Source organism: Electrophorus electricus, chromosome 18 (genome assembly GCF_041902795.1).
Source record: "Electrophorus electricus isolate QZ-2024a chromosome 18, ASM4190279v1, whole genome shotgun sequence".
Lineage (NCBI taxonomy): Eukaryota > Metazoa > Chordata > Actinopteri > Gymnotiformes > Gymnotidae > Electrophorus > Electrophorus electricus.
Genome location: NC_137514.1, coordinates 3,913,598 through 3,930,179, shown reverse-complemented (window position 1 = coordinate 3,930,179; position 16,582 = coordinate 3,913,598). Strand labels below are relative to the sequence as shown.

At 40.5% G+C, this 16,582-nt stretch overlaps 2 protein-coding genes across 3 annotated transcripts; both read right to left on the bottom strand.

Annotated features, from left to right (window-relative positions):
• Positions 1-11,816: 11,816 nt before the first annotated feature.
• Positions 11,817-14,530, bottom strand: LOC113568983 (uncharacterized). 2 transcript variants are annotated; one of them, XR_014118066.1, is made up of 5 exons: positions 14,474-14,530; positions 14,282-14,375; positions 14,058-14,144; positions 13,777-13,839; positions 11,817-12,264 (listed from the first exon to the last, which is right to left on the bottom strand). XR_014118066.1 is itself a non-coding variant. In XM_081700798.1 (4 exons), exons 1-4 carry the CDS (start codon positions 14,417-14,419, stop codon positions 12,244-12,246), a joined length of 309 nt encoding a protein of 102 aa, XP_081556924.1. In that variant the 5' UTR covers positions 14,420-14,516; the 3' UTR covers positions 11,817-12,243. The 2 variants fall into 2 exon arrangements, 1 of the variants encoding a protein (XP_081556924.1); XM_081700798.1 differs by having other exon boundaries at positions 14,282-14,516.
• A 450-nt stretch (positions 14,531-14,980) lies between these two features.
• On the bottom strand, positions 14,981-16,373 carry LOC145643344 (B-cell receptor CD22-like). The gene is made up of 5 exons (XM_081701575.1): positions 16,298-16,373; positions 15,802-16,056; positions 15,436-15,690; positions 15,077-15,325; positions 14,981-14,985 (listed from the first exon to the last, which is right to left on the bottom strand). The coding sequence occupies exons 1-5, from the start codon at positions 16,371-16,373 to the stop codon at positions 14,981-14,983; spliced, it is 840 nt and encodes a 279-aa protein (XP_081557701.1).
• Positions 16,374-16,582: the final 209 nt, after the last annotated feature.

Below are 16,582 nucleotides of genomic sequence, written 5' to 3'. Positions count from 1 at the left end.
AGGGAAAGAAAAACTAAACACCACACCGAGCTTTGGAAAATGCAGAACCAAGCACACCATGGGAAGGATGGAAGCCCCAGTGCCCTGGGGAAAACCAAACTAAAACTTCCTAAACAAAACCAGAAAACAAGGAGATGTAATGGCTAAGGGGAGCTTTGGAAGAGAGACAGATTTGAGAAAGAAAACTGGAGAAGGGACAGAACATGTAAAAACACAAACACCCTCACAACAGAAGGGCTTACAGACCTCAATACCCAAAGTTACCAGCTAGGCACTTGGCTTAGAACTTTTGCAAAGAGCCAGCACTGAGTGACTGGCTCACTGGGCTTATATAGACCTAGCCCAGCTGTTGGGCGTTAAGCCTGATTAGTGGTGTGCCTGACTCGAGACCTCCCACCACCAGCACCTATAAGACTGACACCTCTAAGTCAGGTACAAAAACCAATTACTCTAATCTCTTTATCATGGACTTATTAGCTAATAGCTGATGGCTTATTGAAAGACACTCTGACCTGCTAGTTACATTAAAAACAGGAGCATTTCCAGCAATGGAGAGAGTCTGGCTTGCATATTTACCCTTGTAAAAAACAAAAACATGCAAAAAAAAACCCCAGGGTTCCATTGGCTCAGGTCTTGCAACAATAGAACAAAATACAAGGGTCTTGTGTGGAGCATCCATTAGTTCTGTTGGAGTTAAGGGGCTGCCCATCTCCTGCCCACAAAACCTTCCCTCAGTGTGTTACATGTGTCAGTGACTGTGGAATACGCTTTCACCATCCATTTGTGATCATTTCCAATTTACATTTTAATCTTCTGGGTTGTGACATAATGTCTAAATTAAGCATGATAATCATGGGTCATAATATAATGACCTCTCTGGTTAATGATCTTTCTATTTGTGATTCTACTTATACCTGCACTCAGTTCTGCCTTCTCTGTGAGTTGAATACCAAGGACAAGTGGGTACAGGGTCTAGCTGGCACCTACACCCCCCATGTCATGTAGGCAATACCTGCTCTTGCCTGAAAAGGAGAACAGTGTCAACATCATGGACTTTCTGCTGTCAGAGGAGTTCTGACACCTATTGTGCCACCTTATAACACTCTAATCAATCCAGTTTGCAAACCAGATTGGAGGAGGTGGCATTTCACACAAGATTTGAGAAAGATCAATGATCTTGTCATCCCTCGCTTGTACTGGACATCTCTTGTATAATAAATATAATTACACACACACACACACACACACACACACACACACACACACACACACACACACACACACACACACACACACACACACACACACCACCATGGTTGATGTTTGTTCTGCTTTCACTAGCATCCCTGTGCATGTAGACACAGCCCATTTTTGCACTTACATTTAGAAATAAAAAAATTGTCTTGCACTAGCATGGACTCAGACTAGGTTGATGGGGCTTACAGACCTGGGGGATTCCTATTGGAACTTATGGCACCAGGTCTTCCTGTGTGCTCACACTCTGTGGTTGCTGCTGCTGCTGCTGCTGCTGCTGCTGCTGCTGCTGCTGAAAAAATACTAGTCATCAGGTCACCAAGGTGTTTTAAACACAGCAGCCACACAACATGAAAGCTCAGAGGTGTAGTGGCTGTGAAACATTTTGACATGAACTAGTAGTTTGACTGTTAAACACTCTTCTCTGCAGGGCTCTTCAGCCTTCATGCTGCATCAAACTCTGTCTCTCCTGAATTCATCTTGGATACTGGAGGAACACAGTGGTTTGCTCTTATTCAAGCATGTAACCTGTTCAAGGATAAGCCTCTCATTATTTACAATCTTATTGGTCATTATTTGTGAACATTACAGTTTCCTTCCACACAAAGAGACAATGAAAATATATTCACTGTAATTGCTAATCCCCCCTTTGACAGAGGCAAAACACAGCTCATAACATGCAGACCTCATCTGAATCAGATCAAATGCAGACCTCATCTGAATCAGATCAAATCCAGACCTCAGTTCAGTCAGCAAATATAAGTTGATGTCACTTGCATGAAAGATGGGTTACATCCATGTGGGTTAAAGAATGTAAAACAAAAAGCAAGTAATTAGAAAACCATTTCTCTAGATGGCAGTGTAAGATAAGCATGGGTAATTTTTCTGCATATGTATAAAGTGGGAGTACTGTCCAAGGTTCTGAAAATAGCAGCTCTAGGGTGCGGGAGCTTATTTGAGTTCAAGAGTGCTGCGTCAAATATAACTGGCATCCACTTAATACCACAATGAAAAAAAGTTTGCTGGTTCAAGGCCCAACATCGCCAAGCTGCCACTGTTAGGCCCCTGAGCAAGGCACTTAATCCTCAATTGCTTGAATTGTAGTCTGTCACAAATGTAAGCTGTGAACCTGATCAGCATACAGCTTGACACTCAGCACCCCCTGAACTTCACAATCCAGTTTTGATGCTTTCAGGAGGTTGTGTGGGAAATTGCTAGGATATGCCTCCTCTTATATCTTAGCTGATGTAATCTGCATTTCTCTGTACAGTTAGAAGGCTCCACTAATGTAATACTCCCATGTCATGCTTCCCCTATACTAGCATAGCAATACCCTTGGCAACCTGCCTCATGTCTTTGTTTTGACTTCCAGGTTTAGTTTCTTGTTCCGGTTTTCTCCATCCCTTATTAGTTTCAGGTGTTTCTTATTATCCTCTTGTTAGCCTATGTATTTAAGGCCTGTGTTGGCCCTGTTTCATTGCTGGTCATTGAGTTTCTCTATGATGGCTTGTCTGGTTGTTGTAATCATCCTGTACAATATTTTGGTCTGTATTCTCTGGTCAGTGTTTCCCACTTATATCTCTGTGTTGTGTTTGTTATTGTATTCCAGATCTGTTCTACTCAGTTGTTCGTCTCTGGACTGTAATTCTGACATACATCTCTAACACTCAGTATAAATCTCTACTCAGCATTTGTCTGCCCTCTATTGCTCTGCTTTACCGTTTCCACTGTGAAAGTGAGCACTCCATCTTAAAATCCCTCTTTCTAAAATCAAAGTATAAAGTTTGCTGTGTAGCTGCTTATAACTTTTCAAATGCTTTGGCTTGTTCAAATTCTTATGCATTTGTGATTTGCAGACCACCATATATATATATAAACATAATTACAGGTGGAGATACAGACTAGAGAGCGGAACAGATTAAACCAAAACAAGGACTGGAAAAGAGGAACAGGTAAAAGGAATGACAGGCATGGAGAAAACAAAACTAAGGAACGGAACAACCAGGAAATAAAGGAAAACAAAGACATGACAGGGAAATCATGTAAACAGGGATGCCAGTAGGGGGCCCATACGTGACACCAGTGCAGTCAAAAGAGTGAGAAATAGAAAGGGGAAGAATAAATTTAACATGTAGTTTCCTTCAGCAGAAAAGCTTTTCAGTGTTTTACATTAATGATTAATACTCAGAAAATGTTAAAATAAAAGCGTCCTTTGCATTTTTATTGCAAGGATGACAAATAACCTTCTTATTTTTCTGCTAATCTAAATAATTAAATGAACCTCATGTGAATAAAAAATAGTCACTATTATTTTAATACTATATTCATTCATTCACTCATCATTCATTCATTCATTTAGTCCATTTATTTTAATGCAGTTAAATACATGGATGCAGTTTCCTCAAAAGCATCATAATGAAATCTAAGGGCATTTTCTCAGTTTTTGAATATTTTATTAAAAAGCTGCAAACGAGTAGCTCTGCACACTCCTCTTTCTGTCATACTCTAACATCCCTGTTTATGTGTGTAAGTCCATTCAGATTGGTTGGTCAGTCCTGACGTAACATGACGCTGTCAAAATATAATTTAGTTCTAGAGTGGGAGTCTCTGAGAACACGTCCTTTTGGGGGGAATTACATCTGAGTGTTTTAACTGGCACAGTATATATATGATAAGTATTTGTTGGGTCAGTTCTTAGTGAGGAATCTGGTTACATCCAGATTGTGAACCTCAGGCACCTGAAGAGAGCGTCTGAGCAGCAGTGAGACACAGAGTCAGTTTGTAGTTAGATAGCATGTGTAATTTATAGACTACCTGTGTTTGACAAGAAGAGCAAGCACAAGGAAAAAAGAGGAAGAACAATAACAAAGGCAAATGTGGTCTTTGGCAAGCAAAGCAGGCATCAAATGAAGAAGTTACATGGTAGCAGAATATGTGGACTTAGTTCAGCATTATTTCTTATACTTGCAAGCATGCATAGAGAGAAAACAGATGCATTTTATTCTTACTTTGCTGTCTTTTACTGTAGCAGAATAACAACAGAGAATAAAAAGGCAAAAAATTCCAGTCAAGGCCAGTTTATCTGGAGAAATTTCCTGGTCTGACCAAACCTTTTACATGTGGCAAATATTCATTTCTCCTGGAAGTGATATGCAGATTATTTACAAAAATATGAAATCACCTTTGCCATTGGTTAAATCAGTTACATTTAGCTGACACTTTTATACAAAGTGACTTACAATTATGACTGAGTACAACTTGAGGGTTAAGGGATTTACTCAGAAGCCCCAGCCGTGGCAACTTGGCAGCGATGGGGCTTAAACTAGCAACCTTCTGTTTACAAATGAAGTACCTGAACCACTGAGCTACCACTGCCCAATCATCCTTTGTTAGTAGTAATAACAAGCCAAGTTAATTAGAAACATGAGGTATTGAGTACACAGCTATCTAACAGGAGCCGGGAGCCAGTCCAAACAGGAGCCAGTCCAAATGCCCGTAGTTTACATCGAACAACTCTGACATCCTCGTGTTGTTAAGTGAAATGACACTGATGGTGTGGTGACAGTGTGACTTTCCCAGGAACAGCAGAATGGGGGATGGAGTTCTAGCAGAAGGGTGACTCCATATGCGGATATGACCCATTTAACAACAGGTACATTGGGGTGTTTTTCCATCTGCTGGACAGGGAGAGGCACACCACACAGTACTGGTGCTGTGTCACATTTACAGCTATTTCCAGGGACAAGGCACACACGATGTTCCCTTTGCACCATAGGAGGCCCTTCAGTCTGAACATCAGCATAATAAGATTCACCATGGATTACCTGCATACAGACATACAACAAAACACACATAGAGACAATAGTACACCCTAACTGGGGGCCTCTTTAATCTACTAGCATATATCAACTGAGGCTGAGCATCAGTTAGTACAGCTGTTTGGATTATCACAATAACAGTAGCAGATTGTGTGTAGTGAGCCTCAACAAATCTCCTAGGAAGCAAACATTCGATTAGCACTTTGCCATCTGGTGAGAATTTCAAGGAGTGCTACAGTACAATCAGAGATAATTGTGTGTAAATTACCAGCTAGCATGGGGCCTGGTTGGCCCTTTACCCACAACATGGGAAATGGTCTTCCTATCAAAACTTTGAAAGGAGACATTTTCATGACAGAGGGCAGTAGAGGATGTGAAACCTCCAGTCGATCATAGATATATACGCACAGATATTTGCAGAGCTGCTGAGTGACTCTTGATGTGAATGCTGGGCCCTTATCACTGTTGTTAGAATGCAGTATTCCATACATAGTTATTATATCTCTTGCCACAACTCTTACTATTGTTCTCACATTTTCCTTTGCACTCAGGAATACCTCAGGCCATTTAGAAAATTGATCAATCATCATAATAATATTTTTCTGCTGAATCAGCTAGTATTGAATCAGCTGAATCTGCTTCGTTGCTTATGGTTGGGGTGTCATATCCTGTTACTTTGATAACTGCTAAATGACTGGGAAGCTTGCAGTCAGGCTGCAATGAGAGTGGAATGTGATATGATCTTTCCCTCTACTGCCCTAAACCGGTTCTGTGGCCAAATCCATCAGAAATCATGGGAGACACCACATGCATGTCGACTGTGTGTGTACATAGTGAGGGGCTTATCCTTGAACAGATGAATAACATGCATGAATAAGAGCAAACCACTGTGTTCCTCCAGTGTCCAAGCTGAATTCAGGAGAGAAAGCGTTTGATGCAGCATGAAGGCTGAAGAGCCCTGCAGAGAAGAGTGTTTAACAGTCAAACTACGAATTCATGTCAAAATGTTTCATAGCCACTACACCTCTGAGCTGTCATGTTGTGTGGCTGCTGTGTTTAACACCTTGGTGACCTGATGACTAGTATTTTCTCAGCAGCAGCAGCAGCAACCACAGAGTGTGAGCACACAGGAAGACCTGGTGCCATAAGTTCCAATAGGAATCCCCCAGGTCTGTAAGCCCAATCAACCTAGTCTGAGTCCATGCTAGTGCAAGACAATTTTTTTATTTCTAAATGTAAGTGCAAAAATGGGCTGTGTCTACATGCACAGGGATGCTAGTGAAAGCAGAACAAACATCAACCATGGTGGTGTGTGTGTGTGTGTGTGTGTGTGTGTGTGTGTGTGTGTGTGTGTGTGTGTGTGTGTGTGTGTGTGTGTGTGTGTGTGTGTGTAATTATATTTATTATACAAGAGACGTCCAGTACAAGCGAGGGATGACAAGATCATTGACCTTTCTCAAATCTTGTGTGAAATGCCACCTCCTCCAATCTGGTTTGCAAACTGGATTGATTAGAGTGCTATAAGGGGGCACAATAGGTGTCAGAACTCCTCTGACAGCAGAAAGTCCATGATGTTGACACTGTTCTCCTTTTCAGGCAAGAGCAGGTATTGCCTACATGACATGGGGGGTGTAGGTGCCAGCTAGACCCTGTACCCACTTGACCTTGGTATTCAACTCACAGAGAAGGCAGAACTGAGTGCAGGTATAAGTAGAATCACAAATAGAAAGATCATTAACCAGAGAGGTCATTATATTATGACCCATGATTATCATGCTTAATTTAGACATTATGTCACAACCCAGAAGATTAAAATGTAAATTGGAAATGATCACAAATGGATGGTGAAAGCGTATTCCACAGTCACTGACACATGTAACACACTGAGGGAAGGTTTTGTGGGCAGAAAATGGGCAGCCCATTAACTCCAACAGAACTAATGGATGCTCCACACAAGACCCTTGTATTTTGTTCTATTGTTGCAAGACCTGAGCCAATGGAACCCTGGGTTTTTTTTTTTGTATGTTTTTGTTTTTTACAAGGGTAAATATGCAAGCCAGACTCTCTCCATTGCTGGAAATGCTCCTGTTTTTAATGTAACTAGCAGGTCAGAGTGTCTTTCAATAAGCCATCAGCTATTAGCTAATAAGTCCATGATAAAGAGATTAGAGTAATTGGTTTTTGTACCTGACTTAGAGGTGTCAGTCTTATAGGTGCTGGTGGTGTGGATCTAATCCCTACATTATAGAGTTTTTGTTGTTTCGTAACCTTATTTGTAAGGATCGGTCCCAGGCCGAGGTCCCCTCCGACCACCAGTGGGAGGTCTCGAGTCAGGCACACCACTAATCAGGCTTAACGCCCAACAGCTGGGCTAGGTCTATATAAGCCCAGTGAGCCAGTCACTCAGTGCTGGCTCTTTGCAAAAGTTCTAAGCCACGTGCCTAGCTGGTAACTTTGGGTATTGAGGTCTGTAAGCCCTTCTGTTGTGAGGGTGTTTGTGTTTTTACATGTTCTGTCCCTTCTCCAGTTTTCCTTCTCAAATCTGTCTCTCTTCCAAAGCTCCCCTTAGCCATTACAACTCCTTGTTTTCTGGTTTTGTTTAGGAAGTTTTAGTTTGGTTTTCCCCAGGGCATTGGGGCTGCCATCCTTCCCATGGTGTGCTTGGTTCTGCATTTTCCAAAGCTCGGTGTGGTGTTTAGTTTTTCTTTCCCTGTAGTTTTGTTGTCCTCTGTTCCTTTGAAGAGCGATATACGGGCAGGTTGTTTTATGGCCGCTGCAGTCTAGCGGGAGCTCGTTCACCTCGCAAAAAAATGGCTGGGGTTCGACTCCCTGCCTTTTGGTTATTTACTTTTCTTGTTTACCTGTTCCACGAGCTAACTGTTCTGCACACGGGTCCATCATGAGAGCGTGGTTGCTCACCCAGCAGGCCGTTGGCATCATCACCTGAGTTCAAGATCACCTTACATTATTTTGCTCTATTTTCATTGTAGTCCAGATTGCTAGAGTGAGAATCCCTGAGTACACATCGTGAACAAGATATAAACATCATGATGCTTTTGAGGAAACTGCATTCAAGTATTTTAACTAGATTAAAATTAATGGACTAGATAAAAATTGAATGAACAAATAAATGATTTAGATTTTTATTTAGATGTATTAATTATTTAGATTGTCAGGATCTCCCAGCCATTTTTGATCACTTACATTTGTTTTGATTCTGAAGTGATAGGCATGTTCATCCTCCTTCGTTATATTGATCAGTTTGAGGGAGAAGTGTTGCTGTTTATCTACATAACACTGGACCCTTCCTGAGTCATTAGTGGGTCTGCAATATACAGGCTTGTCCTCTTGTGAATTGAAATGCTCTGTGACCCAAAATTCCTCTTTCACATCAAGCCCTGCTGGGTATGTGTAACTGCCATTGATAAACATTGTGGACCCCTTTAAAACACATATTTTAGTTGGGTTGTACTTCACACTCCATTCTGTTCCAAAAGCTCCTGAAACATATGATGCATGAAAGAGGTCATTAGAGGAGTCTGGGCCCCATAAGAGAGTGGGAGTTCTCTTACAGCTTCACTTCTCTCCTCTCTAACTCCAGCAGCTACTGCAGAACTATGAGCTGATTCTGATCTAAACCACAAAGTGAGAAGAGCTTGTAGCAGGGTGGGGGAGGAGCTTGGGGAGAAGTGGACACTAGTGACTCTGAACAACTTAACGCTCAGTCACATAATATATGTGGTTGAGTAAAGAGAAAAACAAACAAAAATATATCTGCACTTTGTAGTTATAGTGGGGTTGTGAATTTTAATCTTACTACAGTGTGCTCTTAATCTAAGACTGCCCTAAACTTGAGAAAAACCACAAAGCCCTCAGCAAGCTCTGTAGCAGTGGTGTGGGGGATGTGGGGGGATTTGGTAACCAGTGTATCCCTACTCTTCAATTTATGGGTCCGTTTTTCAGACCAAATGTAAACAGGATGTAGATGGGCAGCCTGCGTTATCAGGGAGATGATAATCAAACGTTCTTCTCTTGAAGAATGCATCCTTGCACCCTCTGGTGGGAAAATAATTAATTGCTTAAACTTACTGGCAGAACAGTTTCACTGCTGTTTAAATGTGAGTACTGAGAGTTTAATTGAAATATCTCATTATGTAACCCCCCGCCCCACCAATTTTCAGAAAATTAGGAGCAATTCAGAATATAAGGATCAGTAACTCATGATCAGTCATGTCAGTTCCACTACTGTAATAAAATCAAATCAAATTACGCAACTGAAGCTGGCTGACACAATATGTTTCAAAGTAGTTTTGAGCAGGCTGTCATTACAAGTGTCTGTCTCTAACAGTTGGATGGTTCTAATGGATGCATTCTAATGATTAAGTGAAGGCCAAACACTCGTGATCCTGAAGAGCCCCCAGAAAGGGCACAATTCCATCCAAGTACCAGCTGATAAACTCCCAATAACATGAGGTACCATCAAGTGACTGCTATAGAAAATTATTATTAAATAATTAGTAAAATTATCAACAAGAGCCACCTCTACATGGATGATATCAAGCTGTATGCCAGAAGTGAAAGAGACATTGACTGACTAATACATCTCAGGATATACAGCAGCGACATCGGAATGTCATACAGATCTGATAAGTGTGGACGTATGAGTGAGGCCAGTCCTGAGAATTCAGCTGAATAGGAGGAACAAGATCTGAGCTATGAACACCGATGATCTACCAGTCATCAGACACCCCGCTGGCATAATTAGTTGGCCTAATGAGGAGATAAAAGCCACTGTCATCAAGACAAGGAAACTCCTCACAATGCACAGAGGGTTTCAGTCCAAATCCATCACTCTGAGACTATACACTAAGGGGAAAGAGGCTGAGGACTAGTGAGTGTCAGAGCCACTATCCAAGATGAAACAACCAAGATCCAGGACACCAGGATGTTGGCCCCAAGTGAAGAAGTGCTTAGTGAGTACCTTAGAAACAGACATGTTGACATTTTACAAAGAAAAGCCACATATGTAAGTAATGTAGTGCAAGAAATAAGAAGGACATCAAAACTTTAACAACTTTCAGATTTATGTTCTATAAAGTCTTCCAACTGCCAAACCAGTTTTTGTCCAGCAGATGGCGATATAACCCTGTGCTTATAAACCCCCTAAGGGTGAGCGTGTATGTGTGTGTGTGTGTGTGTGTGCATGTGTGCCTGTGTGTACATCTGTGTGTGCGTGTGTATGTGTGTGTGTATGTGTGTGTGTGTGTGTGTGTGTGTGTGTGTTTGGGTGTATGGGTGTGTCTCACCACATCTCTGCTTTCACACATTTCAGTTAGGAGCTGTAGCAGGACTGCAGGAGGCTGTAAATGATGACAATGATGAAGATTACTCATTTTGGTATCTGTCTCTTTCTCTCAGGTAAGTTGTTCCTCCCCTTCTGAAGCTTACAGCATTTGAAGGAAAGCAGTGGGTGACAAAATTCACAAATTTACATCCTTGTGCATTGTAACCTTGTTTGACAGCAACAAGATACAAAACATCTGGGGTTACAATCATTGGATATTAAAGAGAGTCAATCACATTTAAGTGTACTCATAAGTGGGCTCAAGGTAACAGGAAGTACTTCTGTAAGGATCCTTGTCAAAGAGCTGAGGACGTCCTTGTTGACTCAGATAAGCCATCCAGTGGGAGATACAGCCTGATGGATGAAGGGACAGACTTCACTGTGAGTATCACTTGACTGGAGAGGGCAGACTCTGGTAAATACTGGTGTGAGGTGGACAGAATGTTTAGGGACACATTTAATGATGTCATCCTTAAAGTTTTGGATGGTAAGCTTTTCACATTAAAAGAGTAAAAGAAGACGTGTGTTTCTTTTGACAGTTTGTCAGCTTCATCTCACTGTCTCACTGTGTGTCCTGTTGATGACGTCTGTGGTTTGGATTCTTATGTTTTTGTCCTTACATTACAAGGGTAAGACTTTCAGTAGAATCACACACATTTGCTTGGACATCTAAACTGCAGGCACATTTTTATAGATTTCTTATACAGTAAGTCTGTTTGATCTTAATGACACATTCATTCATCACATTTTATTATGTAATGTAGTTTTCACATTTCTATACTTCATGTTTTTGTGTGCGCATTACTCTCTAGCCTTGACCTAAGAGACACAGTTTAGCTCTTCAGTTTGATAATCCCGAGGCTTCTTCCTTACACCCCATGTGTGGTCTAGACCTGTGTACTGTGAAGCTGATTTTAAACAATATATTTTGTTAAATTCACTGTATAAAACAAAAATGAATGAAAACAGAATATCTGAATCTTTTTCATTGACCTGTTTTCTTTTATCCAGTATGTACCCAGCCCCTTTTAGAGCCTTTGGTGATGTCCTGGTGTCATCCAGGAAGAGGACAGGTGAGTGACGAGGGGGTTAGCCAATAACATATTCAAGTCATAAAAAAAACATCATGATATATGAAGAATGTTATTATGTCTTCATTTAGTTTATAAATAATTGGCTTTGTGAAATACTGATCCCCAAATGAAATCTCTAACCCTAGTGTGTTAAGAAGTTTTCTCTGTTATCTGTCCACAGTTTGAGGTGTCTGACTATGAGGGGGATCAATTTGGAAACCAGAACTCAGTGAGCCAGAATCAGACTCCAGAAGCTAACACTGAGCTAGACAATGAGAATATGCCCACTGGTACCACAGACTATGAGAATGTTCACACTGGTACCACAGACTATGAGAAACTTTTCACTGCTATGAGATTTTATGTACAAAATATATATACATTACAGTGATGACTGATTGACTGAAGCACAGCTTTATCTCAGGACCAGCTGTTATACATTATATATTATATCTGTTATACACATACACAAAAAAACCTTTAGCTGCAAATGAAGTAGCTGGCGTGCTCTTCATCATATCTTGGTGCGGATAGTTGTTTGTGTTGCACAGTTGTGTTTCTGCTGTGCACCAGATGGGCCTGATGTACGGCTGGACAATGTTGTGAGATCATTGTGGTGATTATAAGTGAAAGGACATCAGGTCGGGCCGCCGGAGAGATTCTACACCCAGAGATTCCACCTTCCTCTACAACTTCAGTCAACTTCAGTGAACACATGAGTGTGGTGAGACAATGAAACCCAAGTCAAAGTTCACTATAATACCAGGTTGCAAACCTGGTAAGACACATGCACACAAGAAAACAACCCCCCCCCCACAAAAAAAACAAAAAAAAAAAAAACAAAAACAGATTACTTTCATAAAAGGTCAGGGCATCTTTCATTTATTCATGCAAATCTTAAAATAATCTTCAAATAATCATGTTTAATTACATTGGTATTAGGTAAGGAAATACATTTTTTTAATTTCTACAACAGAAACAGCAGTATGGCAAATCCTCAAAATTAGATATTTGTGTTATTAAAATTATATATTTGTGTTATTCCAAAGTCCTGACTGAAAAATGTGGAATTTTACATCTTGACCCAGATCCATGCAATAAAATATGGTAGTCATACCTTCAGCCATTTCACCCAACAATCTCTCTCTCTCTCTCACACACACACACACACACACACACACACACACACACACACACACACACACACACACACATACATACACACACACACACACACACACACACACACACACACACACACACACATATTTTTCCTGTAGACTGTGTTTTATGGTTTATTGCTGTTTATTGCTATAGAGATGGTCTCTGTATTGTTTTCTCAAAGTCTGCAAGAAGAATGAGAGTACAAATGAAAGTGTGCTAGAGCAGAATTTAAACACACACATACATACCAAACACTAATCCATACACAGACACACATGGACACACACACACACACACACACACACACACACACACACACACACACTGGCAGCCATGCATTTAAATAGTTCAATAATACTCCTCACTAATACACTTCATTCTAGCACCTAAGTAACTTAAGTAACTTCATACTGATATAGCACTTGTCAGTCATTCTGTTTGTCAGTTTTAATGGTATAATCATATAGTTACAGTTATGGTTTATAAACATATAGTTATAATAATGGAGAAACTCAGCAGGATCTAATTCTTAGTAATGTACACTGTCACTGCCAATGATTGTACCTGTCATGCACTATTTATCAGCCACGATCTAACTCAGCTCTTAACAGCTCAACCCTACACAGGATGGCTGCAGCACTGGGTATGGCCACTGGGGGGCAGCCTATTTTGATCACAGCGGTGATGCTCATATGGTAGTGGCATGTTCATATGCAAAACACAGCAGTATCAGTGTCACTGCTAGACTTTTAGTGGCCTGCCACCTAAAAGAATATCAAGTTCATTCATATAGTCAGTAAATGACCATAGATAGATGATGGTTAGACATTTGTGCTTGGCAACAGAAGAGCTGTTTTTGTATACCTATATTGTGTCTCTAATAAATAAGGTTTTTCGTAGAAGCATAAAGTGAGCTAATTCTTGACAGTGTTGTATGCAATGTGAGAAAGATCTGCATTATAGTAATCCCTCTCTTTAGTAACCAAACATGACATGTCCCAAATAAACCATCAATGTGTGGAATTAAATAGGTTCTGGGTGGTGTTATCCAGTTTACTCACTTCCTCAGTTTTCTCAAGTATAATAAAACCTTTTCAAGTGGAATGAAACAGCTTGAACTTACTGTGATGTTCTCATACACAGGACAGGTGGTTGTGTTCAAATCATCAGGACAGGGGTGAACAGTCTGTGTAAAGGTGGCAATAAAAAGCACATATGAAAGTAAAGCATTCACAGCAAACACTCTTGTCTAGAATTACATGTTTGTTGGAACCACACAACAAATGTTGCCTGGGAATCAAAACTACCACCTCAGTGTTTTTAACACCTCACACTACCTGTGCTACCAGGTGAGCTACAAGAGCCACAACAACCAAGACTAATTTTGTTTTTGAAGATACTTACAGCAAGTACATCATATAAATTATCAGAGGGTCTGACTTTCAACTCAAGAGCTGTGTATGCATCATCCATAGAATCAGGGTCAGCATTCTGCAGAGAAGACGCAGGTAGGAAACAGGAAGCAGAAGCAGGCCTTGATGTAGGCATTACAGTGGCTTTATGAAGAGGCAGTGAAGATTTACAATGAAGATCTCCATTGGAGATCCCTCACTATGCAGAGTCAGAACCTTGGATAGCGCTCTCTCTCGACAACCTGGCGCTGTTCCACTCCCTCTCCTTTTAGAGGCACTGTGGTATTTCTTTCTCTTACTCCTATTCCTCCTGCTCATAGAACACAAACTATCAAATATTGCCAGCACAGACATAATTAATTGCTGAAACCTGTTCTACTCAAGGAAGTTGGTCACAAATTTCTTCACCTCATCCAGAATGCCAGCACAAGAAGAGCAGAGAGCCCACACACTGTTACTCTGACAGCTATATTAAGAATGATGGAAGAGCCTGCTGAGAGATCCAGACATGCACACACACACGTACACATGCACGTATGCATAACAGCAATAACAAAATATATTAACAAAAATCAAATCATTGAATCAAGTCTATGGAAATTTCATATCACAACTATCATATCATGTCTCTTGTATCATGACTATTGTGGCGAGGATAAGCAGGATGCGGGGACGAGGCACGATGAAACATGCTTTTTTTTAAAAACATGCAAAACATAAGACAAAGCTCTAAGGCTATGCACATCTCAAACACCAACACACATATTACGACACACGAGACATATATACATCGAAGACGATTACACATAGCACGGAACAGGTGAACAACATGAGAGGGCGTGGCAAGACAGAAGAACACACACACACCAAGAAACTTGGGGAGGGGGCGGGGCTATAACATGACAACTATCAGGTCTACCCTGTAAAGCAAATAAATATATATAAACTGTCCTACACACTTTCATTCATTAACTGCATTATTAGGACATTTCTGATTTCTCTGATTGTTACCTTTTATTAAGACAGACACAGTAGATGAATTCTGAGCTCCATGATGGTTCTGAGCTGCACAATAGTAGAATCCACTCTGTAGAACTCTGTAATTCTGTCCAGATCCTACAGGTGAGGTTCTTCCTTCTTTAAACCAATTGAAGTTCTGCACAGATGGGTTGGCATCACTGTTGCAGATCAGAGTCACTGAACTACCCTCCACTATTTCACCAGAGGGACTGATGGACACTGATACATTCTTTGGAGGATCTAAAAACCAGGAAACAATGGCATGGTTTAATCATCAGAGGAGGTATTTTCTTTACTGTACCTTTACAAAACACAGAATTTCAAATTGTACAAAGTAAACATTAACTTACACATAACATTCAGTATTACAGATGAGTATTTTGATCCATGTTCATTACTGGACTTGCACTTGTATTCTCCACTGTCCTCAAAGCTGATATTAGGAATAATGTGTGTGCTTTCTTTTCCTAATAATGTTTTCTCCTTAAACCAGTTATAGTTCTGCACAGGTGGGTTGGCATCACTGCTGCAGGTCAGAGTCACTGAACTTCCCTCCAGTATTTCACCAGAGGGAGTGATGGACACTGATACATTCTTTGGAGGATCTAAAAACCAGGAAACAATGGCATGGTTTAATCATCAGAGAATGTATTTTCTTTATTGTACCTTTAAAAAACAAAATAATTTCAAATTGTACAAGATAAACAATAACTTACACATAACATTCAGTATTACAGATGAGTATTTTGATCCATGTTCATTACTGGACTTGCACTTGTATTCTCCACTGTCCTCAGAGCTGATATTAGGAATAATGTGTGTGCTTTCTTTTCCTAATAATGTTTTCTCCTTGAACCAATTGTAGTTCTGCACAGGTGGGTTGGCATCACTGCTGCAGGTCAGAGTCACTGGACTGCCCTCCACTATTTCACCAGAGGGACGGATGGACACTGACACATTCTTTGGACGATCTATGAGTAGACATTATTGCTTTAAATGTAATATTTATCTTTTATTATGCAGGTAATACAATTATTTCACTGGCAGTGCAAGATCTTAGGATGTTTATTCAGTAATTCATTTGTTTTACATTTGATTTTATGTAAATATTGGAAGTATTGTATGAAAGCAAAATGAAGCTATGTAAACTTACATCTGACCGTGAGAGTTTGAGCAGGAGAGGGGAGATGTTCATATCCTCTTACAGCACACATATAACTGCCTGCATCCTCACTGCTGACTGGCCGCAGGTGGAGTGGGTTTGTACTGGAGGATAAAGGATGTCCATTTTTGTACCAGATGAATGTTGGACTGTCAGTCAAACTGCAGCTGGTTGTACACGTCAGAACTGCTGCTTCTCTCTCTATTACTTCAAGAAGAGTTTTAATAAGGAGCTCTAAGACAATGAGAGAATCATCAAATGAAGCAACTGGAAGTCCATCACAATTTAAATCATACAGGGAAACTTCAAGCAATTAAGAAAATTATTCTGCTGTG

What these genes read in the sequence shown, in the direction of transcription:
- LOC113568983 (XM_081700798.1), bottom strand. Translation starts at nt 14,419, where the DNA reads ATGTCTGTGCTGGCAATATTTGATAGTTTGTGTTCTATGAGCAGGAGG. An exon ending in ATTTATATGATGTACTTGCT is followed by an intron (nt 13,840 to 14,057) that starts GTAAGTATCTTC and finishes ACCTTTACACAG; the next exon opens with ACTGTTCACCCCTGTCCTGA. An exon ending in CTGTGTATGAGAACATCACA is followed by an intron (nt 12,265 to 13,776) that starts GTAAGTTCAAGC and finishes GTGTCTTACCAG; the next exon opens with GTTTGCAACCTGGTATTATA.
- LOC145643344 (XM_081701575.1), bottom strand. Translation starts at nt 16,373, where the DNA reads ATGGACATCCTTTATCCTCCAGTACAAACCCACTCCACCTGCGGCCAG. An exon ending in GAGGATGCAGGCAGTTATAT is followed by an intron (nt 16,057 to 16,297) that starts GTGTGCTGTAAG and finishes GTCTACTCATAG; the next exon opens with ATCGTCCAAAGAATGTGTCA. An exon ending in TGTAATACTGAATGTTATGT is followed by an intron (nt 15,326 to 15,435) that starts GTAAGTTAATGT and finishes CCTGGTTTTTAG; the next exon opens with ATCCTCCAAAGAATGTATCA.